The sequence below is a fragment of the Mirounga leonina genome, unplaced genomic scaffold (genome assembly GCF_011800145.1).
Source record: "Mirounga leonina isolate KUSES-001 unplaced genomic scaffold, KU_Mleo_1.0 Mir_152, whole genome shotgun sequence".
Taxonomy (NCBI): domain Eukaryota; kingdom Metazoa; phylum Chordata; class Mammalia; order Carnivora; family Phocidae; genus Mirounga; species Mirounga leonina.
In genome coordinates this window covers 19,537,066-19,562,697 of record NW_023270380.1, presented here as the reverse complement: position 1 = coordinate 19,562,697, position 25,632 = coordinate 19,537,066, and the positions used below count along the sequence as shown (strand labels likewise).

The window sequence follows — 25,632 nt, the reverse complement described above, 5'->3', positions numbered from 1 at the left end:
CCCGCCCGCGCTCCCGGCCCCGCCCGCGCAGGCGCGCTCCCGGCCCGCCCCGCCCCCACCGCCGCGCGCGGGGGGCGGAGCGCAGAGGGCGCGCGGGCCGTCGCGGGCGCCGAGGAGACAAAGCCGCGTCGGGGCCGCGGGGGGTGGGCCCGGGGCTCGGTGGCGCCCCCGTCCGCTGGGAGGGCTCGGCGGACCGCCCACGCTGCGGACGCCTCGCAACAGGTCGGCCGCCTTCCGGGAGCCTCGCCCTGCGCCGCCGCCCCCGCTCCCGAAACCCGGGCGCCGCGCTCGGCTCGGGCCGCGGCTCCCATGCGGTTCGGGTCCAAGATGATGCCGGTAAGCGCGCGGGCGGGCGCGGAAGTGCGCGGGGTCCGGGCGGCGCGGCCCGGCTCCAGGTCCCCAGGCCGCGGTCCCCAGCCCAGCCTCCACCCTCGGCCCCCATGACCCCCCCGGCCCGCCACCCTCGGCCCCCGGCCCGCGGTGAGCTGCGGGCGCGCAGCCGCCGAAACTTTCCTGCCGTCTCCGCCCGGGTCCTCGCTTGGGGCTGTCCTCGAGCGTCGAGAACAGGGGCCCGGAGTCTGGCTTGCTTTGTCTTTTTAAAAACTTTTGGTTGGAGTGAAGCAGACATCACACTTGCCCTTGCCTTAGTTTTGGTTGGGTTTCGCTCTCGGTGTGCGATGGCAGCCCGAGTGTCAGGTCGCGGGAGACCGGAGTGCCCGCGGCGCGTTCGGTCCGCGGCCCCCCACGAATCCCCCAAATCCTACTGAGCTCTCCATCCCTCCAAGAACCCCCCCTTACCCCCCCCCCCCCACCGAGTCCCCGGCCCACTGATTCCTCCGAACCCTCCCCAGCCACGCCCCGCTCCCCGGCCCCGCGTCCCCCCACCCCGGCCACCCCCACCCTCCGAGTCCCCGGCCTCATGAATCCCCCAGACCTTCGCCAACCCGCCCGCTCCCCGACCCCCCAAATCCCTCCCGTCCACCCCCACCCCCCGAGTCCCCGGCCCCCTGAACCCCCTGGACCCTCCCCAGCGCCCCGCCCCGCTCCCCCGCCCCCCTGTGCCCCCCGTCCACCCCCACCCTCCGAGTTCCCGCCCTCCAATCCTCCGGCACGCCCCCGAGTCCCCCTGAGCCCCCTGGCTCCCCGAGCCTCCGGCCCCTGAGCCCCCCCCACCAGCCCCCTGGACCTCCTGGTCCCCAGCCTCTGGCCTCCTGGAGTCCCCAGCCCCTTGAATCTTCGGAACCCGGCCCCCAGTCCCAGTCCCAGAGCCTCCGGCCCCCCCAACCCTCCGAGCCCCCGCCCCCTGGAGGCCCCCAGCCCAGGCCCCCCAGGGCTGACGCAGGAGTGAAGTGGCGCTTTCCTTCAGCGCCCGCGCTGGGAGAGTCTAGCGGGGAGCTAGGCTGGGGGCTCGTGCACGCGTTCCCTGCCCCTTCCCCCCCCGAAGTTGTGCTCGCGCTTCTCCCCCGGACCAGGGGTCACTTTGCGGCCCTCGCTGTTTTCTTGTGGCTTCGTGTGTTGAGACAAAGAAGCAGGCGACTTTTACCCCATTACCCCATCTGTGGAATGGAGTGAGGACAGATTTTGTTCACTGCAGCTACAGGTGCAGAGTAGAAAGTTTCGTGGCCCCCCCCCCCCCCCACGTCGTGGGAGGGCGTCCTAAACGTTCACAGTCTGGATAAACTTGGTTTGTTGGGATTGATCATGGAGTTTGGATGGTTTGGGATATTTTGTTCTCCCACGATTCAAGGAATTGGAAAGTATTGAGTGTTACGCATCTTGGTTTTAGTTTCACACGGTTACAGTCAGGTTTGTGATGGGAATGCTCGGTATTAAAATATGGACCATGGAAGAAGGTGAAGGAGTTTGCTATTAAAATTTTTATCCCTTGGATTTACATTTCTTTCTCACCCCACCCTTTTTTTTTAAATGTTTCTCTTGAAATGACTTTTGCAGATCATCTCTGAATTTTCCTAAAAACAGGAGCAAGGTAAGTATTGGTTGTTGCAATGTGATTTCTTAAGGATAGTTTCATGTCAAAATACGCTTTGGGCTTTCTTAAAACCAAGGAGAATTTTCCTTCTCCCCGCTATATACCAGATGATCAGAATCTCTGAAAGGTTGTGTTGCTCTGGAGACTGTAAGTGAGCAGTATGGTTCTGATCACCCTCCGCACAGACTCCAGCGTGGGGGGCGGCAAGTCCCCTAGTGACAGAGCTACGGGCAGCCAGAACCTCACTACTTGTCAGCTACGACCTTTGTGACCAGAACCATCTCCTTTTAAAAAGTGATTTGTCTCAGGTTCAGCGTCTGTAAAATGGGGATGATGATATTACATAGCCCTTAGGGTGGTCTGAGGATTAGGGTTGCTGGTTCCAAAGCAGTCCAGTGCCCAGCTTGTCTGGGATTTGCAATCCTGGTGAAGCACAGCTTCTTAGTCCTGGGGGCCATACAAACGGAAGGCAAGTTTTTATTTAGTGCCACCCTGTGTCTTTATCCTGTTGTGTCTTGGGTACTTGAGGATAAACCCATTTTCTTAAAAATATTTCTCATCTTTGGCTTTTAATATACTTGGATTTTAATTTTAATGTCGAGTGAGGTTTCATATTTTATTACTTTGAAAAATGCTAACCAGTTGATTGGGAAAAGCAGTGTGCTTCCTGTGAAAAAAATGGATGTAGACAGTTGTCTTGATGTGCTTTTTTTTGGTTGTGGTTAAATGTCCATAACAAAAATTGCTATTTTAACCATTTTTAAGTGTGTAGTTCTCTGGCACTAAGAACATTCCTTGATTTGCTTTTCAAGGCATTCTAAAGATAACAGCTTGCTATTCAGACAGCATTATATTAAAAATGTGCAAATAAATGGTGTTTGTATATTTTCTCACCAAATGGTAGAGAATCAAGTGATTTTCATGTGGAACATGAAGTGATAATTGGACCCAAAACCAGAAGGGGAAGGTGCATTTTAGTAGGCTAGCTAAAAATAAGTAGGCAAACAGCTGAGTATCAGGGTGGAGGTAATGATAGGGTGCGGCAGAGCGGGTGTGATAATTAACACCCATTTTCAGATACCCACCAAAGCATCTCTGATTCTCTGATATTTCTACAACTTGGTAAGAAGAAACTGATTAACCTTTCCTACTTGGCCACCGTAGGAATTTTCCTCATTGAAGGAAGCGTTGTTTGCAGGTTTAGAGTATGGTTTTTTAGTTGAGCCATCCTCACTGTATTTGATTATCAGATAAAGGGAGATAATTATTAAAAACAAAATTTCTCAAGTATTCAAAATTATATCAGATATCTTTTTTCATTACTTTTGTTTTGCAAAGCATTATATTTAAGCAAAGCGTATATTCAGAAATATCTTTATGAGTTTAGCTAGCTCTAAAAGCGTTCATTACTCTTTTTAGATGGGGCCTTATAAAAATTCCTGTTTGTATCTGCTATTGAAATGGTAAATTAAAAACCAAACAAAGCTACACACAAAACCACACGGTATTGTGCAGTGCCACATGGAAGGCCAGAGGACTTGAACTTGCCTGTCTGTCCAGTAGATACCATGTGTTACATGCGTGCCTGGCTGTGATGGACATGCGCTGTGTCTGTCTGTCCCGTACGGTGGCCACCAGCACTTGAAGTGTGGCCAATGGGATGAGGAACTGACGTTTTAAAACAATTATTTAGTGTTAACTATATCTAAACAGCCACATGGGCCTGGTGGACACAGTACTGACCCAGTGGCCCATTTGACAAAGTAGCCCAAAGAGTAATTTTATGTTGGAATCACATATTGGCAGCTTCCTGTTTACATTAATACTTTTTTTTTTTTTAAGATTTTATTTATTTGAGAGAGAAAGCGAGAGAGCACAAGCGGGGGGAGGGGAGAGGCAGAGGGAGAAGCAGGTCCCAGGACCCCGGGATCATGACCTGAGCTGATGGCAGACGCTTCACGGTCGGAGCCCCCAGGTGCCCCTACATTAATACTTTAAAATGAAATCGTAATGACCTGTTTACCCCTAATGGCTTGGGAAATGGGTTTTCTAGTTACTTAGTTTAGTGTTCTCTTGGAACTTATCTCATCGTATGGCCCTGATACAGATAATGATTTTAAGAAAATGATAGCTTATTTTAAAAAGCTCAGTTGACCTGATCAGGATTTAAGTTTTAAATTTGTGGCATTTTCCCTTCCAGGGTTGCAGAGTGTCCCAATTATTTCTAGTTATTCTGTGATGCTGAAAGATGATATCCGATTGTGTGAGCTTTTAGACTGGGGAGTCTAGGACAAAAAAATTGGGTTCTCGCTGTATCACCTTTAGAATAGTCTGATGGCTGGTCGGTAGGATTTATATATTTCTAAGGGAAACTGCACCTCGTGCAGCTCACAAACCAAAGGCAGGACTTCTGCTTAAATACGTGTATTATTTTCCTGTAAAAGGGTGGTCTTATTTGCACATATTTTCCAAACTGAAATTATGTGTTGAAATTAAAAAGCTTTCAAGTTACAGCTTTAGAACATTGTATTTATATGATTATACCATGTGGTGAAAGAATTTCTTCTTGTTGATAGTAATGTAGCAAGTTAACTTAGACTCCAGAATAAAGTTTAAAGTGAGTTCTCGCTCTGTAGAATTGTAATTCCCAAAGGCTGTTAAACAAATCATCTGTTTTAAAAAAATGTGGCAGATACCTCACATTTTATGTGCTGTAGTGAGATTTGTTGCCTTGTGACTTCTGCTATATTCATTAAAAACTGAAAAGCATTAAAAATTTTCTGTATTTTTACCTCTTTCGGGGAAACGGTTTAGACTTTGTAAAGAACCTTAGCACAAGCCTGCAGTTAAGTTGAAGAGAATTTGTCTGGAGGACATGGGAACGGAGGGTCATTTACTCATATGTTGCTTCTAGGAAGGACTGTTTTCTCTCCCAGTTCCTGTCCCCTGCCCCCCAACAGTAGAAAGTAGAAACAGTAAAACAAAATCTGTTTTTTTCCTGAAGCTTTTAAGGAATGCTATAGACGTTTATCCGTTGGTAATGTATCATAGTTTGTGACACTCGTTAAAAAGTCTGTCTGAAGCTAACTCCACACTGTTCTTGGCGCCCCTGTGTCGTGCGGCCTCTCTCCAGCTCAGAGGGGACTGTGTACCAGTGTGCCTGTTGGTGGGATTTGCTGTCTTGGCTCGTGAACCTTTCCCCAACCTCTACGAAGTGTCAAAGGATAAGGAGAGTGGGGTAGGAGAGTTCGGAATCCAGAGTGTTCTCTTCTGCTCATGCCACTCAACCAAGCCAAACATGATTGAAATACTTGCTTTTCGATGGAGTGCTGTGCTCTGAAGAGAGCATTTTTCTTTAGTCGGATCTAATTGAGAAAAGAAAACACAGATGACGGACTATGTATGAAATGCATACTTATTTTGGAGTGCTGGGTGAGACATTAAAATTTTACATGCTATTGGGGAGAGCCAAGGAGAAGTTGTAGTCAGTAGGGGATCCTTCAGGAGCACTGGGTGACATGGAGGCAGGGCCCTGAAAACATTTTATATACTGTCTCAGCAAAAGAAAGTTATTTTATCAAAGAAATGCACATTCTAAACATAGACCTTGTGTAGGAAAAGTAGTTTCCCAGACTCAGCAACTTGTGGTCATTTTATAGTTTTTTCTACATAAAATTTATCCCAAACCAAATGATTTATTGGGATGATAAGAGAACTACATTTTCATCGAAAATATTCATTTCGCCAGTAAATATTGAACTATTACTTCTGAAATGCCTACTTCAGTTGTTCCTCTAGAAACAAATTTTTAGCTTAGTACTACGTTATTTACATTTCAGACGTTTCAAATCAAAGTGTCTAAGACACAAGTAGACAAGTAGAGGAAAATCGTCATGAATAAAGGAGTCTGGAATTCCAATTGCAGGTGCTAGTGGTATGATAATAATGGGGGAGGAACAGCACAGCTGCTTGATCGTCCACAGTGGGGTGACCACTTCTGCGTGAGCAGGGCAGGGGGCTTGGAAGTTCTGTGCTCCCGTGTCCCTCCCAGGAAAGGGGAAGGAGCTTCTCCCAAGACCCCATCTGTGCCCCACCCTGTGCCTGGTGCTTTAGGTTGGTCATCCTATTGAATTTCCTGTTGACCTTGTGAAGCAAGTCTTCTCCTCATTCCACAGAGGAGGAATTTGAAGCTCAAAGGGTTTCAGGAATTTGCTCCTGGTCACTCAACAGAAATGAGATATGAACCAGGTCCGCCTACAGACAAACGCTCTTTGAGGCAGCAGTGCCTGTGTTAGAGCATTTTTGCGTACCCTCTACGGGACAGACAGTGGCCATGGTGTTCTTTTGGTGAACGATAACTTCAAACATTAGTTTTCACAACATAACTACAATTGTTTTTCAAGTAGGAAGAGGAAAACAGACATTTTCCATATTTCAACCCAGACTGGGTGAGAAGGAAGTTTCGAATGACACGGAGGTGACCACCTTGCCCCCGTGCCATGGAAACACTTCAGTGCCTGTTGTCTTTGTACCTTGAACACTTCACGGAGATCTCAGCCCCTCCATGGCACTGGCAGGGAGGGGGGGAGGGAGGGGTGGGACAGCCACCGTCTGTAGGAGGCATGTGGAATCCTCTTTCTCTGGACGGTGTTTTTTAAACTGGGCCTGAAGACAATGATGTAGGGAAGGGAGCATGAGAAGTGGATGGGCGCATCGGGAGATGTGGAGGATGGGGGGATGTACAGCGTCTGTGGGGAGAGTGCCATCCCCAGTCTTCCATCCCCAGCCAGTTCCGGGAGCTTGCCTGGTACCTCGCCACTCTGCTGGTGGGAAGTCAGGATGGGCGCCGAGTGACCACGCCGTCTGAGTAGTGATCCAGCTTATTGAGGTGAATTTATCGGAAGTAAACTAGGGACTGATTTTGTTTGTTTGGTTTTGTTTTTAAAGATTTTATTTATTTGAGAGAGAGTGAGAGAGAGCCTGAGCTGGTGGGGGGGTTTGGCAGGGAGGGGCAAAGGGAGGGGTGGGCTCCCCGAGCAGGGAGCCAGATGCGGGGCTTGATCCCAGGACCCCGGAATCATGACCTGAGCCAAAGGCAGACGCTCAACCGGCTGAGCCACTGAGGCGCCCCTAGAGACTGATTTTGGATGTCTTCATTCTTCTTCATTAACCTGTTGATTGTATTTGGATGGCCGTTTGGGCCGGCATCTGTCTGCAAATGTGTAGGGACCATCTGTGGTGTTCTGGGCACTCTTCTAAGTGCCTGGATCCAGGAGAGGATAAGACATGTCCAGGGAGCTTACCTCCCGTGGAGCTGAGGCGGGGGCAGTGGAGGACGTGGAGAATAAGAAAGAAACGGAGAGTGGGATTCCAGTAGGATTGTGCGGCTGGGATGGCTGCTTTAGATCGTGGGGCAGGGAAGTGACAGTTCAGCTGGGACCCGCGTGGCTGCGAGGAGCTGTTCCTGTGTGTCACAATATTTGTAATTGCTACTTCTCCTAGAACATTATGAGGCTGGGCTGGGGGCACGGGCCTGGAGGACACAGTACGGCCCCGGGGGGCTGGCGCTTCGTGGATGGCGGTGAGGGTGCCGAGGGCTGAGGTGGCACTGGGGGGATACAGTAGCCCCCAGGGGCGTGGCAGCAGGAGAAGGGACCGCATCGCTGATTAGGAAAGACCCTTGTGTTGCTGTGTGGACGGTGGGCTGTGCGGCTGCCAGAGGGAATCAGCCAGGAGAGGCAGGGAGAGGGAAGGCCACTCACAGCCCCTGAGGAAGGTCCACAGACAGCCACCGAGAATGAGTAAAAGCCGCACCTTATCACAGCGAGGGCCCAGCCGGTAGTGTGACTGGTTGTGAACTTGTTAACCTTAAATGAAAGTTACTTTCCCGGGAAAGTGCTTTATTCGGGAATAGCAGAGAATTGCAGTTTGGGACACGCAAGCTAGGACAAGACCACAGGCCCAAGTCCTGCGCAGGAAGGAGAGGAACGTGGTTTTATGGACAAGGAGGGAGTTGGGAGGGTTGTTTCCAAGCAAAGTCCACTGGAGAAAAACAGGAGTTCGGGGTGACGGTGGTTTGTCACCGGCCGCGCTGCTGGGGTGCTCACTTCCTGTAGGAGATGCAGTGCCCATCTTTCCTTGTGGGGGCCTGTAATTCGGGATTCTTCCCTGGGGAGGGTTGGAATCTTCTGTTGGATCTGTAGTTGACCTTGAGTGATGCGGCTCCCCCTTCCAACCTCCCCTTCCACATCCAGAATCCACTCTGGTAAGGTCTCCCCTTACTGATTTCACAGACAACCGACACAGTGTGTCCCCTGCTTTAATAACCTGCCCTCGTGCCACTGGGGAGCCCTGGGGTGAGATGAGCCGGCAGCACGTAGCCCCAGGGTTGGGAGTAAGAGCAGCAGGAGTAGGGAAGGTGGCTCCCATTCCACAAGCTCCCTCCCGAGCGAGTAAGGAGAAACCGGACTCTGTATAGGATTCGAGAGCAGCCCTCAGTCACTGCGTCTCTAAAACCGAGAGGGCAAGTCTGGTTTCTGAAGGAAGCCCGAACCCTAAAATCGTTTTACGACGACCGTACTTTTGACCCCGTGATTGTACCGCCTTGGCAGCTTCTGATGGGCTCACCTACAAGTCCCTTTACCAGTTGTTTTAAATCAGAGATCTCTTCCTTTTATTGACAGAGATACGTAGTAGCCGGCCATCTAGGAAATTGAAGTCAGAGCTGTGTCAACTCTAAAGGGCACGTGCCCTTGTTTTTCTGAACCACAACTGCTAGCTGGTTTGTGATAGGTGGGAGATTTTGGTCATTTGCTGCTTTCCAGAAAAGGGGGGCATCCATGGTGGTTTTCCTGAAACAGAAGTCTGTGTCTTCCCTCTCCAGAAGACTCCAGGACTGATTCTGTTGCAGCGTGCGAGATGAGCTCCCTGGTCAGATGTGAAGTATCTGATGTCTAGCCCAGGTCTAAGGTCAGCCTTTCTGTGCCGACCGTACGCTTCCATCCAAATATTGCAAGTTCTAAGATGCAAAACACCCAACAAGTCCGCATCCGCTCATGCCACCACTCTCTGGCCTGCAGTTGGAATTGTGTCCCCGTTCCAGAAGATGTGCTTCCTACCTCGTCCGTGCTCCCCAGGGGATCTGCATTAGGGCTGCTAGTGGGGCTGGATGTCTGTGTTCCTCGTGCTCACGGCAAGTTGTCCATGCTTCTGTCCATGACGTGCTCTGCGCCCTCTGACCTCGCCGTAACTCCGTGTGTGGGTGACGCCACCCTGGCAGTTTCTGCAGCAAGTCTGTGCCCCACGGGTTGAGAATTGGCCCGTCCCTGCGTATTTGTCCAGTCTTGCCCCACCCTCCCGTTTCGGCAGCTCCAGGACCAGAGTGACGATGCTGTGCCTGGTGCGCTCACGCCTCTGCATGTGGGGATGTTTTTCTGCCTGGATGTTCCTCTTCTGCTCATCTTACGCATCCTTCAGTTTCCAGTTCGGGGGCACTCCTTGGGAGGGAGTGGTTGCTTCCTGCTCTCCCTGGACCTGTGTGCGTCTCCACGAGGCTCCCATGTGCAGCCCGTCAGCTCGCAGCCCGGAGTTGCCGCACCAGCTCTTGGAGGCACCACACCTCTCACCGCCGTGGTTCTGGCACTTGCCGCACTGATCGACACACTGTGGGGACCCGATAAATACTGGTGGAGTGGATGAATGGTCTTAATTTTTTTTTAAACATTGTATTTATTTGAGAGAGCGAGCATGAGCAGGTGGAGGGGCAGAGGGAGAGGGAGAAGCAGGCTCCCCACTGAGCAGGGAGCCCCATGTGGGACCCGATCCCGGGACTCCAAGATCATGACATGAGCCGAAGTTAGACGTTTAACTGACTGAGCCACCCAGGTGCTACTGAGAGTTCTTTCTTTCGATTTTCTTAGGTGAGGGTAGTTTTCACCCACCTATATTTATGTCCACAATTGGCTTTTGAGCTTTCTTCGAGGTTCCCAGAGCTGGAGTCTTTGAGAATGGAGGAACACTTGGATTACAAAGGGTGAGGCAGAAAGCGGGGAACTGGAAGCAGTGGATTGGTTGTACTCATGGCCTCATGGGTGAGTCTGAGTAGTGTGCTGAGTGGAGAAAAGCGAGGCATGGGATGAAAAAGTGCCTTTATGTGAAGTTGTTCCTGCACCCACCAAGCAGCAGGGCTCAGGGTAGAAGGCAGTGCGAGCAGTAGAGAGCGGGGGTCAGGGTGGGCAGTGACCTACTCACATACGGGGTTTAGTCTTTTTCCTCTCCTCGGTGTTTGTTGACGACAGATACTGAAAGCAGAGTGGCCTAACGCGATGCTCTGTGGCATAGATTTGGAATTTGAGATCTGAGTCAGGCTTTAGGCATGGCTGAGAAGGAGAACAGATTTCTTACGTTACTCCAAGCAGAATGCCTTGTTTCTTCTTTTGAGCCATGGTCTGGTTTTGGGAACGCTCACTTTCAAGTTACACTGCACATTCGTGTAGGCGCTCACTCTTGCTCATGCCCTGGGCTCCTGCCGACTCTCCTGGCCGCCACGGAGCTCTGACCCACAGCGTCCACGCAACTGCGTGAGCTTCTGTTGTCGACTTGCCGTGTGTGAGATCTGAGATAGCGTGGGGGTGGAAGAAGGCTTTCAGGGTCAAAACCTCTGTCCTAGGGATTTACACACCAGTGAGGCAGGTAAGACAGGTGTATAAACAACTGTGTGCGAGTGGACGTTAGCGAAGCAAAGAGCATGTTTTCTTGTGGCTAGAGAGGTGAACGTGCGTGCTTATGTGTGTAGGAGGGGCTGGGGCAGTTTGAGGGTCTCTGAATCATTCTAGGAGCATAGGAATGACTTGGACACTAAGGGACAGGGTGTAGGGAACAGGTGAGCTAACCCAGGGAGATGAGTGAGGAAAAGTGTGGGTTTTTAGGTTTCTCGTTTGGTGATCTGAGGCCGTGATTGTGCAACAGATGATGTAAACAAAGTTCCCTGAAATTCAAATTATGCAGAGATAAGTACGAGTGCCCGTGAGTGTGTTTCGATGCTGTTACTGTTGCCGGTTAGCTCCTGGTGCTGCAATAGTTAGTGTGTGCGGGGTGGGTCGTTCTTGACAGCACAGCCCTCCCAGCCCCGCTCATAACCCTCGAAGCTGGTGCTTCTCAAGCTGTATGTAGTGGGGTGGTGGGGCTCACCGCAAGGGCTCCCAATTCAGGAGGTCTGCTGGGGGAGGATGCGCCGCGGCTGAGACTTTCTGCTCTAACAAGTCCCCCAGTAATGCTGATGCCATTGGTCTGGGGACCACACTCTGAGAACCCCGCTAGCCACCTTTCCCATACTAGAAAGCCTGTTTGTTCTTGACCTGCGGGGCCCTGGTGAACCAGCCCTTGTTCGTGCCTGCCTGCATTCCTGGTGCGCTGCCCCTTCTTTCTGGTCATTTGCGTGTGGCCTTCCCGTGGGGCGTCTTCCCCAGAGTTTCTAGGTGGCTCCTTCGGCCTCCGTCCAGATGCCTCTCCAGGAGTTGCTGCGTGTCGTAGTCTCCTCTCCTGCCTTTCTGGGCCACACCTGTGCTCAGGAAGTCCTAGCGGGCATGGGCGGGACAGATGTCCAGGTCAACAAGCACTTGGGGCTGGGAAGGGACAGAACCAGGAGCTTCTCCCGAGGGATGGATGTCGGGAGGGTGCCAGTCCCGGGAGGCCTGGAGGTGGCGGTGCTGTTGGCTCTTGGGCACCCAGCGGGGATGTGATCAGACATCTGAGAGCAGCATGCAGCTTTCTGAGAGAACGTGATTTTTCCGTAGAGGATTTTTCTCTCAAAGTAGCCGCTTCATATTTGCCTTATCTTTTTTTTCTGGAATGGAGATGATCTTGGAGGATGACCGTGTTCTCTGGATGACACTGGGTGCCTGGGGGACTCCCTGTTTGGTGCCGTCTGGATCGCTGTTGAGACTTCCTGGGGTGTTGATTTCTAACTTCCACTTCCTTGCTATCGTGACCAAAAGGGTAAAAAAAAAAAATCCATTGATTATGATTTTATGATTTTGCTTTAACTAACTCAGATGTGGCTGCTAGAAACTGATGGACTGATTGTAAACGATGCTGTAATAAAAAGCGGTGCACTCAGTGTCCAGGTGGGTTCACACGTCACGGGCTCCGAACAGAGAACTGGTAGATGTAACTCACCGTCTGCGACGGAGGTTTCGATTGGCAGCCTAGTCGCCTTGAGAGTAAACTCCAGGCGGGAGTCCTGGCCTCCCAGTCGTGTGTGCCTGACAGCTGACACGAGGCCGGGCTGGTCTCTGAAGGCCAGGACGCAGCACTGGGAGATGCGTGTCCCTGCAAACCAAGGGAGGCTGCCCATGTGGACACTGGGGGGGTGGGGAAGGGCATCCAGGCTGGGGAAGCGGGCGGAGCGCTGACCCATGAAGGCTGACCCACCTGTGAGGAGGCGTGGCAGAAGATCCCAGAAGGTGGGGATGACCTGCGTGTCATTTCTAGCCCTTTTGCTGTTGGCGGGCACCGCTGGGCCGAAGGGCCCTGCGCTCCTGAGCAGTTGAACGAAGCTTCGGCTGATATTCCTGTTTGTTCATTCTTGTCCCGTTCTGGATGGTCGTGTTGAGGGAGGTGTCGCTGTGGCAGGGTGCAGTGCAGCCCAGTGTAAAAGGGAAGTGATGGTTTGCATTTCTCCCCGCACAGGGGAGTGCTGAACCCCGACCATGTGGACTCCTCCCTGGTCTCACCCCCAGCCTGGTTGCTGCCCATCCTGACGTCCTGACGCGCAGTTCCTGAGAGTTGTGAGGCTTGGGAGGATTCGTGTCACCCGTCTTACAGATTGTTCCTTTTCCTCTAAGGGACGTGTCCCCCCCCCGCCGTATTCTTTTCTCCTAGGTAAACCGGAGGGATTGAAGGGTTTATGAGTCAGAACTCCAAAGCTGCTATCACAAAGCCTTGCTTCCTTTCTGTGATGAGGAGCATCTTATACTTTTGGTTCCTTTTTCTTTCTGTGGAGCTTTTCATGGTTTTGTAAATCAAAGGCATAAACTGTAGCCTCTGACACAAAGTAAATTTCTTGTAAATGCCCTAGCCAGTTTTTGTGGGTTTTTTTTTTTTTTTTTTTTTGTATTTCCTCTTGGAAGACTCTTCCAAATTTTAATCTGAGATAATGCCTCCTTGAACATGAATCATTCTTATGTTAAGAGCATAACATTATAGTCACAGTGACTACATGTCCTCTAAAACGGAGCTCTTAAAAATAAATCTGTGACCCATTGTTTTTAATTGGAGATTGTCTGTGACTTTAGGATTTTGGAAGGGCAAGTCTTCTTCGGACACGACTTGGGCCTGAATCACTGCAGAGGGCGGGGGTGCAGGGCGAGGAGCGTTTGTCTTCTCCGAGCCTTTCCTCTCCAATCAAGCACCTTAAGAAGTCGTCGCAAATAGTCATCACGGCTGCCACGTTCAGGAGAGTATTTCCACATTCTTTTATCAGAGTCTATAGTAAGTGAACTTTGAAACTGAAATTATTCTGAAAATATGTTAACATTGAGAACATTTTAAAGGGACGTCCATGCCCATGTCCTGTATATTCCATACGAGCCAGTTCATCTGTACGTGTATTGTAGACGGTTCTGATCTACGACTTTATACGATTCTGTTCTGTAGCTTAATCTTACCACTTTCCTAACACCGTATTTGGGTCATAACTTACTTTTCCATGTTGCTGGATATTCAGTTTGCCACATTACTTTTCATAGATCTAACCCTGTAGTGAAAATCTGGTGGCATTTAGAATTTTTCTTCATTTCGGTTACTTCTTTGGGATAAATTCCCATAAGGTCATGAGGTAGACCTAATTCTGTGCCTTTTGACACGACCCATTTTATTTTCCAAATGGATTTTAACAATGTATATGGTGCCACCATCATGTCCGGGTGAATCACTGTCCTACAGTCTCTGTTGGATCTTTTAATCAAACCGCTGATGTAATAGCTGTAAGTGGTACCTCATTGTTTCAGTTTAGTTAAAACAATTACACCCCCCCAGGTTTTGTGGTTTGTTTTATTTTATGTGACCTGCCTGTTATTCGTCTGCTCTGAAGGATACTTTAGAGTTTGTCGTGTTTTGAGGAATCTCTTCTTGTGGCTCATGCTATAAAAAAATGAAGTTCCTGGTTTATAAGTTGGCACGAAGTTAGCATGTAGTTAGCGTGTTACAATGTCTCTGCCCCGTGGGAGGGGCCGCTGGTATTCACTGGTACCGAGGGAAGAAGAGCGTCCGCTCTGTCAGCCTGTTGCTGTCGCCTGCCGTGACACGCATTTTCAGGTGCTCCCGCGGTTCCTGGTCCTCGCGGTGCACAGATCTGTGAGGGCTGCCGTGAAGCTTTGGCCTGATGATTGCTGCGTTCTTCCCAATGACAATAATTCACCTCCGAGGTTCTCAGGAAATACTCAGAGCTTGAGTCCGTGAGAACAGGCAAGACTCTCACGACAGCCTCCCCAGGGAGCCCCATTTTGCGTGCTTCCCTGCGGGCCAGGGAGTTGAGGAAGTCATCTCTGCATCCTTGGGAATACGGTGTTTTAAAATGTACATGCCAGGAAAGATGACGTATTTGGAATTAAGGTTATGATAGATTTGTTTTATTATTTTCTTATGCTTTCCATTAACTGTGCCTCTGGCTGAAACCTCAGCCTGTCTCCCATCATGTGCATTTTTTTCATTTCTGAATTTCCATTTTACCTTCAGTCTCATTCATGTACTTTAATAGTAAATTGTCTCGTTTTTCCACGAGCATATTTCATCTCCCTTAAGAGATTTTTGTATTTTACACAAAGCACACATAAATAGTGATATAATTCATGTTCCGTGAAATTCACCCCATGAAGTGTGCGGTGCAGAGGTTTTAGTAACTTCACGGGGTTATGTAACCAGCACCACAATTCCAGAACATTTCCATCACCCCAGATGGAAACCCCATACTCTTGATCAGTCATTCCCGCCCCTCTGCCCCAGCCCCTAGCAACCACTAATGCGCTGTCTCTGTGCCCTTGAATGTTCGGGACGTGTCCGGTTTGTGTCTGGCTTCTGTCACTCAGTATAATGCTGTCAAGGTTCATCCGTGTCGCCGCGCGTCTCCACACTGCAGTCCTTTCTGTGACCAGATACTATTCCGTTCTCATGGGGTGGATTTCCAAGATCTGTTTCTGGACTGCTTGTTTCTCATGGCCCCCAACTAAAGTTGGGGCAGTGTTGGGGCCCCAGAAAAGCATGACGGAGGGCATGCTTGTTGTACACGTCACAGCAGGGCCCCGGGAAGCGGTGGCGCCTTGTGTTCATCTTACCAATTTCATCGTTGGCTCCTTAAAATACCAATTTTATTGTGCACATGGTACATAATCATTGTAGAAAATTTAAGCATGGCTGAGCTCCCAGAAAGTCACTTCATAATGTTCTCACCATGGCATCACTGCTGTTACTTGGTGAATATGGTTCCAGACTTCTTTCTGTGCGTGGGTTGCCCGCGGGTATATGTGTGTTCCATGTTCCCGTTTGTGGAAAAGGATGTGGTGAACAGTCTTGTAACAAAACAGTGCGAAACCGACACATTTTCGAAAATTTGTGCTTTTTCCTTCTACAGTGTTTTGGTATCGGATGCTGGAAACTTCTAAGATTTAACAGCTTTATTTTTTATCTTTAAAAATTCATGAATTGTAGACCCAGATTGTTCTCTGCAGGACTTCGTTGATAGAGTCAACTAAAATGTCTTTTTTAAAGTAAAATTTTCAACATGCTAATACAACTTTAAACAAAACAAAGCAAAACCAGCTTCACCTTGTTTTTATTTCATTTTTTAGGGAATTAAATTACATTTTTTAAGAATTTCTTTATCCTTTTAGAGCATAGCAGATTTGTGAACAGAGATAAAAGGAAGGTGGCCACGTGAAGAATGCGTGCACCTGCTTTTTCTCAGGTTAATAGGATGATGAGTTTAGCTGGCCCTCTCTTTTGATCCTCTTTCTGATTTATTTTTTTGCTAGTCTTTCAAGTAAGAAGAGAATTGATATTTATTGAGAAAATCCCTGATTCACTTCCTCTATAAAATTTTAAATAGGTATAAATTATCACACTAAAGCCCGTAATTGAGGCCAGATTATAACTTAAAAGATTTTAAATTATAAGTGATGTGTAAGTGATATTGAACTTGGGGACATACTTATGTGTATACATTTAAAAGTGGTTGAAATGGGTTTAAAAGTTTATCTCAAAGTTAGGATGCCTTTACGTTGTTTTACTCATAATGTTCTAGGAGGGAGAAGAGGCAGTTACAAATATCGTGGCCGGCAGCGGCAGCGGGGACCGGGGGTGTTTCTTGTCCACCCGACTGTGGCGTGGGTGGGGGAGGCCCCTCCGCGGTCACTTAGTGTGAAGTGTCCCCCTTCTGGCCATATTGTTGCCACTGTGCGGTGGTGGCCAGCGAAGATATCCATCACACTTGACAAATTCTCTTTGTCGTGTAAGAAGTAGAATAATCACTCGGAGAAAGGACGCAGGTGAGGGTGGGCTGTGGCGCGTTGGCCGAGGGCAGAGGCTTTGTGGGCTGTCCCGGCGGAGCTCCCCACTGGGCTGTGGACACTGGTCTGGAGAACGGTCATGGTCAGTATTGCCCCACCAGTCCCCTCTCTGCTGGCCAGTCCCATCCATTCACTCCACCCGTTAGGACTCGTGCTGGAATGAAAGTAGACACCCCTTGTGCCCAGCCTTCCGTCTGGGGCCCCGCTGCCTCTGCGCGGTGTTAGGGCCCACCGCCGTGGTCGGCTCTGCCGTGCTGGGTCTGTGCCCTCCCTCGGGGTCTGGTCTGGGCCGTCCGTGCTTCAGGGCAGCCGGCAGCCTCCGAGTGCCATGTGTGGGGCTGAGGGTCAGTTCTCTGGCCACTTTTTGGAGACCCTAAGTTCACTGGACTTTGTTGAGACAGTCTGTCCACTTGGTCTCTGGGGCCCTGCACTCCTTCGGGTGAGTTTCTCTTTTCTTGTGGATGGCCTCTCTCAGTCCTTTGCTGGGTCCTCCTCGTCCGGGACATTGACATCGTGCGGCCGGCTCCAGCCCAGCCCTCGCCCTGTCCTGTCTGCCGTCCCTAGCTGATCTCGCCCAGCCTTGGGCTCCAAGGCCTCTGTTTGCTCCTGTCGTACTTTCGAGTCCATTCCGGTGTCTGGTAGGTGGCTCCGAGTTGCCCCGGAGGCTCCCCCGGCCGGCCCCCTCCTCACCTCCGTGCGACGCTCAGCCCGGTGCCGAGGCAGCAGGTCTAGGCTCACGCCAGTCGCTCTCTGCCTTCACGTCCACCCGCTGTCCATCAAGTACGTCTCTGGCTCTGCTTTCATAATAATCCACATCTAGCCGTTTGACCACGTCTGCCGTCACCTGCAGCCTGGGCCCCCTCCAGCTCGGGTGCTGCGTTTCCTCTCAGCTGGGCGTGCACGGCCGTCCCCTGGATCTGCTCCCATGGCAGCCACAGTGTTTCAGATGACATCACTTCATGCCCCAAGGACCTCTTTAAAAAAAAATTGAAATATGACTCCTGTACCACCACTCTGAAGTGTGCACTCCGTGGGTTTCGACTTCGCACGGTTGTACCACGCTCACACTAATTCCGGCGCGTCTGTCGCCCCAGGCGAAGCGCCGGAGCTGTTAGCAGTCACTCCCCTGCCCCCCCCCCCGGCAATCACCAATGTCTCTGTCTCTTGACGATTTGCCTCCAGTGGGCTCTTCAGTTAAAGTCCAGATCCCTTGCTCTGGCTTCTGGACAGTGGTTCCCAGACCAGCGGCGTCCACGTCATGTGGGAGCTTGTTAGAAATGCAGCATCTCGGCCCCCTTCCGGGTCCACTCGGTCAGAAACTGAGGGTGGAGCCCAGCCGTCCGTGGTTAACAACCCTCTGTCCATGCCCCAGTTTGAGCACCAGGGGCTCATGACTCCCCTCGAATCCTTTCCCCTTGCTGCCTCTCTGCGGACCCTGCTCTCCCCCATACGTGACAAACCAGACCCCTCCTCAAGGCCCTTATGTGTGCTGTCTCCTTAGCTCGGCTCGTGCTTTATTCTGCTTAGCCGGCTGCCCTGGAGCCCTCCGGAACCTCGCCGGTGTGGACGTCCCTGTCTTCGCGTGCAGATGGGAGGACTGATGTCCCGAGCACCTCTAGCTGCCCCTGTAGATGCACTCTGCACCCTTCTCCTCCCTGCCCTGGGCTCCCAGCCGCAGGCTTGTGCACGCCGCACCCGCGTCCCTCTCCACGTAGCCTCCTCTGTTTTGAACTTTGTGCTGTGTGCTGTATTAGCTGTTTATTACCGGTAATTTCCACAGTAGGACTGAGTTTGTAGAGCATGTGGCCTGTACGTACTGACTGGAGGGAAGAAGCAGCAGGATGGCGGGCTGGGGTGAGCACAAGAACCGGGAGGACTCTGCTCTCGTTTCCATCAGAGTGTCCGGCGGTGCTGTGTGCCGCGTGCTCTCCACACTTCTCGACACACAGAGGGAGACTTGCCCTGAAAGTAAGTCCGAGGGGAGTCTGTGCGGTGCAGGACCAGCTACGGGACTCATTCACCCATGAACAAGGACTTACTGCATGCGTGCTGCATGCCAGGCCGCGCAGTCCACAGTGCTGAAGAGACAGCCCCCTGGCCTGTGTGGAGCGTATGTTCTAGAAGGGACCACGGAGGATAAGACCAGGTTAACTAAGTGTAAGTGTGGTGTGTGAGGGACCGTGCCAAGGAGAGCACAGAGCGGGAAAGTGCGTGCGCGTGCGCGTGCGCACATGGTGTTGGGATTTGGGCAAGGGCGGCCAGGGACAGCCTTGCTGGGACGGCGGCACTTGAGGGCAGACCTGCAGGGCCCAGGGGAGCAGTCAGGCTGGCTGCAGGCGGAGCAGAGCGGCCTGTGCGCATCGCAGAGACGGAGCCGATTAGGAGAGGAGACCCAGAAAGGGAGTGGGGGCAGGTGTTGGCGTGGGCAGGTCACGAGTCCGCTAATCCAGACCAGCTCCCCCTCCCTCCCCGCTCCCCCGCACCTGACGCAGCGCAGAGCAGTCCCGCCTGTCCTCCTGAATTCCCTCTGTGTCTCCTGAGCTGTGCAGCTCACACGTAGCACTGCCCCCCCCCCCCATTTTGTCATGAGATCCTGTCTTCTACGGAATCCAGCCTTTCTTACTGCCTTTGTTCCGGCCCTCGCTCTGTGCCAGCTGCTGGCTGCAGCGTGCGCGTTGTTGTGGAAAGGTCGGCTTTGACCCTGACTCCTGAAGTCGGTGGCAGTTCTCGGGGCGGAAGACTCTTACTTTGAAGACGGGGACTGAGGCTCAGAGAGGTGACGTGCTGTCCCTAAGGCGGTCTGGCTAATTATTAACAGGTCTGGGGGCAGAGCCCAGACCTCCTGCCCGGGACTCAGAGCAACGTCACACCACCCGACTGCAGGCCTGACGACCACATTAGGACGGTCCCATTTCCCCGTCAGTCAGCACTGCGCGCATCCTCACACACGGAAGGTAGAAATGCACCTGCCGCCATTCACGCGATGCTGTGCGTTTTGGGGGAAAGGTAATCTTAAACAGAACACATCTCTCTTCATTCTTATTTGTCATTGTACTTGTAAGTAAACGAAGCTGTTGTTTTCCAGAAAGTAAGAGAACAGATCTCTATTAGAGTTTGGGTTACCGTGGTTACAGAGAGCATTTCCTAATATTTTCCTGCTGTAAGGAACAGCCTGGAGAGTAGAGAATGGGTCAGAAGAGCAGAATTGACCCTGTCATTTTAGTAGCCAAGTCTTTTGCTTCCGTGGGTCTTCTTCATTTGTACAGAGAGTAATGCCGGCCCTGCTTGTCTGGGGTTGGTGTGAGTTTCTGAGCTGTGTGTGCGGAAGCTCTCTGGAGGGGGCCGGGGGCCGGGGGGTGCTGGGACCCTTGTGTGCGGCACAGACACTGTCTGGCTTTGAGGCGTTGAACTTCAGACAGTGTTGGGGTGCGTGGGGAGCATGGAGGACCACTGGAATACCAGAGTGTAAATTGTTGAGGTCCGTCATGAAATGGGCCCTAGGATCTGCCAGAGCTGCAGCAGGGTGCAAGTCTGTGAGCTTAGTGAATCTTTGTTATTTTTTCCAAGTGATTTTTGTCAAAGCTTTATGATTTCTGTGTGGTTTTAAAGTGCAGACTTCCTGTCTGGTTGAGGCCTGGAACGATGTGTCTTTATTAATATGGTTTGTTGGGAGGGGAAGGACCGGATAGAATTAGCTTGAAAGCTGCTCAGCTCGTCCTGGGAAGCTGTACGGTTTTTTCCATGTTTATTTGCTGTTTCACCGGTATCCACTGTGTTAATTTTTCTGGGTTCCCCACTTCGTGTTCTTATGGTCTGGGCAACTCTCCACGTTGCACGTGTTCCTGCGGGTTGGGAGCTTTGATGTAAGAAGGGAGGACGCGGTGACCTTAAGAAAACACGGTGGGGGGTGAAGGAGGAGCTGCAGGTTGCCTGGTGCTGAGCCTGCTCACCTTGGGGGGCTGTTCTCCCCTGCCGGCCCCTCCTCTCACTGATCGCACCCCTGCGGCACCCAGCCCGACCACTTAGCGGGCGTCCATCACTCTCCCTAACCAGGCGCTGCCTTTTTGCAGAGAAGAGCCTAGTGTAGCTCTGTGGGGGTGGGCAAGGAAGTCTGAGCTAGAGGGGGGGCCCGTGTCGTCCCGAGCGCAGTGCAGGTCCTGCTCATTCTGCCCTTTTGTGGCCTTAAAGCCCCAACTTTTCCCAGTGTCGGCGGCCTGTTAATCATTGTTACAGAATGTGTGCTGGTCCAGAGTGGACCTGCCAAAGCCTTGGCGTTCTCCTTTCCTGAGAAGAATTACTCTCGCGGGATGAGTGCTCCCGGTGGGATTTCTGTCAGACTGTGTGTGTTTTATCCTGATACACGTGGGCCCGCTGAGTTGAGCAAACACACGGTGTTCCCTGCCTCCGTTGCCGTCTGCCGTGTATTTGCTGTCAGTTTCTCCAGCACTGGGAATTCACATTTTGGGGGGATAATTTAATTGGCCTGAAAGCTTGCTCTCTTTACTCTCAGTGTTTTTAAGAGACAACGTCTATTTTAATAGGAGAGAGATGGCTAGTGAGCTGGAGAGTGAGGTCTTCTGTCCGGTTTATATTCTGTGTGAGGCCAGCTAAATTTTAGCATCACAGCCCGTTGCTTTGCTAACACCTTGTTGATAAAGACTTAGGCTGTAATGTAGGTATTTAATTTGATTAAAACATTTTAGCCTGAAAAGTATGATGTTTTGGGGCGCCTGGGTGGCTCAGTCATTAAGCGTCTGCCTTCGGCTCAGTCATGATCCCGGAGTCCTGGGATCGAGCCCTGCATCGGGCTCCCTGCTCAGCGGGAAGCCTGCTTCTCCCTCCCCCATTCCCCCTGCTTGTGTTCCTGCTCTTGCTTTGTCTCTGTCAAATAAATAGATAAATCTTTAAAAAAAAAAAACAACATTGTTTTGAATAGGTGGTCTATGCGCCTGGTGTAAATATTAGAGTTCCCTCCAAGTTGTGTCTCCTGGTTCCCACCCACCCTCAGAGCAGCACGTTCTTAGGTCTCCCGCTGACGAGGCCATGTAGACAGAAGGGTGTGTGCAGATATCCCCGAATCTCCCTCACAAGATTGGTAGGAGGCTGTTTCTAGGGTGGGGCTGGCACCTACGAGGAACGGTGTAAGTATTTAACAAGTACAGTGTCTGGGCAAGACTTCGTTTGGCCCTCTGTGTGAACTGGTTTGCCCGAAGCCCGAGGACCCCAGGGGCTCTGCAGGCACCGCTGGCTGAGGGGCCGGGCTGCCGCCCTGTTCCTTGGCTGGGGCTCTGGGAAGGGAATGCGAGGTGACTGGAAAGTGAAAGCGCAGTGTGGACACTGACAGCTGCGGTCTCTGTCTCTGTTGCAGATGTTTCTCACTGTGTACCTCAGTGACAACGAGCAGCACTTCACCGAGGTCCCCGTGACCCCCGAGACGATGTGCAGAGACGTGGTGGATCTGTGCAAAGAGCCCGGCGAGAGCGAGTGCCATCTGGCCGAAGTGTGGTGTGGCTCTGGTACGAGACCCGGCTCGGGAGGCTGTGTAGACGTGGCCGCGGGCGGTGCGCCTGTGGTCCGCGGAGAAACCGGGGACTTGCCCGAGCCTCAGGGTGCGGCGTTCTCTCTCCAGCTTCGCTGTGACGTAGGGCGCCTTCCCGCTCTCGTCCTTCCCTTCTCTGCAGTACAGCGAGGACGCTGCCTTGTGAAAGGGCAGGTGGCCCAGCGGGGCAAGCTTCTGGGCCCGACCCGGAACGTGCTCCGGGAGCATTTCCTGTGCGCTTGCACCCCGCTGAATTAGAAACATGAGGTGTCCTGATTGCCTTGCCCTCTCCAAGGTTTTGTAGTTTTTTAGGGAAAGCTACTCAGTGTTGAGTTACCATGGTGGCAAAAGGCAGTGGTGAAATCATAGGCATTATTTTAAGCTTTGAAATCAGTCCTTCACTCTAGTTCTTTGGAGCTCTAAAATGGGACAGCCTGGTCTTTTTCTGGCCCCTGAGGAGTTTGTAGATGTGTGAGTAATTTTCCATAATTTCTGCCTTATTCCTGCACAGCCGGAGTGACCTCCCCCTGTTTCCTTCCCTCTTCCGGGGGTGCCAGGTGTCCCAGCGTGGGTTACACACCGTGTAAACTGGGTCCTCACCATTCACAATCCCTGCCTGTAGCCGAGCTCCCTCCCTACCAGGCCGAGACATCTTCGTCCATCTTTGGCCGACTTTCTTACTGTTGGGTGTCCTGGATGGCCTTGTGCTCTCTCCCTGGATCGCTTACTTCTTTTCCCTTCACAAAGGAGCTGGATTAGACCATTCACATAAGGAAACCCAAATGATCCTTTTCAAATGAAAATGTGATAGTCTGACTTTCCACTCCTCCGTGGCTTTCTTGTCTCCCGAGGATAAAATCCAGATTTCTGATGTTGTGTTGTGAAGTCTCTGTTGTTGTCAGGCACCATTCTCCTTGTCCTGCAGCTTCCCTGCTGTTCCTGAGTGAACTCCTTCGCACCGTAGGGCCGTTGGCGCGAGCTCTCCCCACTGCCTGCATTGCTGTCTAGATGTTGCCCCCTGGACTTGAGCCGGAACGTTCCGTCCTCCAGGAGAGACTCTGCTGGAGCGTGCTTCTACAGTGGCCGTGAAGCCACCCTGATTTAATCCTCTGGGTTTTGTGTGTCTCTTAGTTTACTGCCTCCTGAATCCCTGTAGCCCAAACACCTGCCCTGGGACGTAAATTCCCTAAGAGGAGAGGCTTGTGTATGTCGTGCGTCGGCGTGTCCAGCTCAGGGAGAGGGCCTGGCGTCTGGTGCTGCTCTGCGAGTCCATCCTGAGGGACTCAGTGCACGGCCGGATGCTCTGGCCACCGCCTTCATTCGGCAGGTCTCCTTGCTTCACACTTTACGGAGGGGATCCACAGCGCCCGTCGGGAGTGAGGAGGAGGCTCGGAGTCTCCTGGGAGCTCCTGCTTCTACCTGTTCTTTCTCCTCTCAGTGTCTTGCTCACTTGAGGCCACTAACTTTTACTCTGTGATGATGTTGAGAAGATTTTCTTTCTTCTCACTTTTTTAGTTAAAAAAAAAAAAAAATGACCATACCTGAATGTGTTCTTTTTTGTAGAAGAGCAACTGATGTGGACAGAATGGAAGCCTTTCCCTGTGCCCGTCCCTGATCGCTCAGTGTAGCCGCTCAGCATAGCAGAGAAACTCTCAGACTCTTTTCTCTGCGTTTACAGTTGTAGGAGTAGTTTTGTGTGTTGTTTCTCTTTCTGTTTTTTCTTTTTGTAAATAGTATCATACATATCAGCATCCTGCAATTTGCCGTTTAACCTTATAGTCCAGCTTAGAGGTGTTTTTCAGATTAGTATGTGTAATTCTATATCATTATTTTTTATTTTTTAGATTTTTTTGAGAGAGAGAGCGTGCAGGCAGGGGAGGGGTGAAGGGAGAGAGAATCTTAAGCAGACTCCACGCTGAGCGCAGAGCCTGACGTGGGGCTCGATCCCACGACCCTGAGATCATGACCTGAGCTAAAACCAAGAGTCAGACACTGAACTGACTGAGCCACCCGGGCACCCCTCCACTCTTGCTTTTATAAATGCTGCAGTGAAAGTCCTTTTAGGAGCCTCTTGATCCATGCAACTGTTTCTCTGGAGTAGACACCATGAAGTGCAATTGCTTAATTAAAGGTTCACACACTTTAAAATTTGACGTGTGGTGCCAGATTGCCCTCCACAAAGGCTGTCCGCTCAAACCCCTACCTGTTATTTCTGAAAGAATCTTTTGTCAACAATTGATAGGATAATATTTGAATTTTTGCTGAGCTGATAGCGGAGGTTGCCCATTGTTTCATTTTTTTTTTTTTAAGATTTTATTTATTTATTTGAGAGAGAGAATGAGAGAGAGAGAGAGCATGGGGGGGGGAGGGTCAGAGGGAGAAGCAGACTCCCTGCCGAGCAGGGAGCCCGATGCGGGACTCGATCCTGTGACTCCAGGATCATGACCTGAGCCGAAGGCAGTAGCTTAACCAACTGAGCCACCCAGGTGCCCCCATTGTTTCATTTTCTATTGGCCATTTGGATTTCCATTTTTATATACTTAATTTTTTTAAACTTTCTTTACATTTTCAGTAAGCTTCACACAAAGTGGGCCTGGAGCTCCCGGCCCCGAGCTCAAGTCTCACGCTCCTCTGACTGAGCCAGCCAGGCGCCCCTGGGTTTCCATTTTTAAAATACTGTTTCTCCGTAGGCTTTGTTCATGTTTCCCTTGGCTTTTGCCTCTTGACTTGTAGGCATTCAAAAGCAGAAACAACTATCCTGGATCCCAGGCCTGTTGTGTGATTTAAAAGGATCCTTTCCTTATTGCAGGGCTGTAAACCTACTCTCCTGTTATGTAATGCTCTAAGTTCGAAATAATTTTCCTTCCCTCCCCCATTAAGTTTTGTGACTCGTGTGAGTTACGGAGCGAACTGCTTGTTTCCCGAACGGGCAGTGAATTGTCTGAAGTGCCTTATCGAACGGCGGTTTCTTGCTTACTCACGTGAAACATCCTGCATGCCACGTTAGATCGCATACAGGGTTAGGTTTCTGTGAGCTTTTGTCCATTACTTTTGTCTTCTTGTTTATGACAGAACCAAGGGGTTCTGATTACTATAGTTTGAAAATTTGGTAAGTGCAAGGCAAGTGCTTTTATTTCATTGTTCTGCTTTTCCAAAAAATATGTGAGCTATTCTTCCATTTTTTTTTTCTTTTTCAGATAAATTTTAGAAAGGCCTTGAAAGGTTCTGTGAAAAGTCCTGTTGGGACTTTGGTTGTAGTGAATTCCTAATTTGTTTGCGGGTTGTTGCTATTATGCTGTGATTAGGAGCAAGGTCTTGGGTCTCAGAATCCTGTCTCTGTCATTTAGTAGCTTTATAACCGAAACTGTCCGCAAGCCTCCCACGTAACCTACGGGCAAGATGGCTGCAGGTGGACAGGCACTGTTTGTAGGGCACCTGCAGGACCTGCAGGGTGTGTGTGCGTGTGCATGGGTGCGTGTGTGTGTGCACGGGCGTGTGTGAGCGTGCACATCTGGAGCCTGGCTCCACCTCCTCTGTGCTCC

The 25,632-nt window shown here is 51.1% G+C and overlaps 1 protein-coding gene across 2 annotated transcripts in view; it reads left to right on the top strand.

Annotated features, from left to right (window-relative positions):
* Positions 1–167: 167 nt before the first annotated feature.
* TP53BP2 (tumor protein p53 binding protein 2) overlaps positions 168–25,632 on the top strand; it is a 55,402-nt gene continuing 29,937 nt past the window's right edge. The window contains exons 1-2 of one of the 2 annotated variants that reach the window (XR_004679892.1): positions 168–336; positions 21,920–22,067. Coding sequence is in view for 1 of the 2 variants with exons in the window: in XM_035008638.1 (XP_034864529.1) it covers positions 310–336; positions 21,920–22,067 (175 nt within the window). In the remaining variant the exon portion in view is untranslated. The remainder of the gene's footprint in view (positions 337–21,919; positions 22,068–25,632) is intronic. The other variant, XM_035008638.1, reaches the window with a different exon arrangement.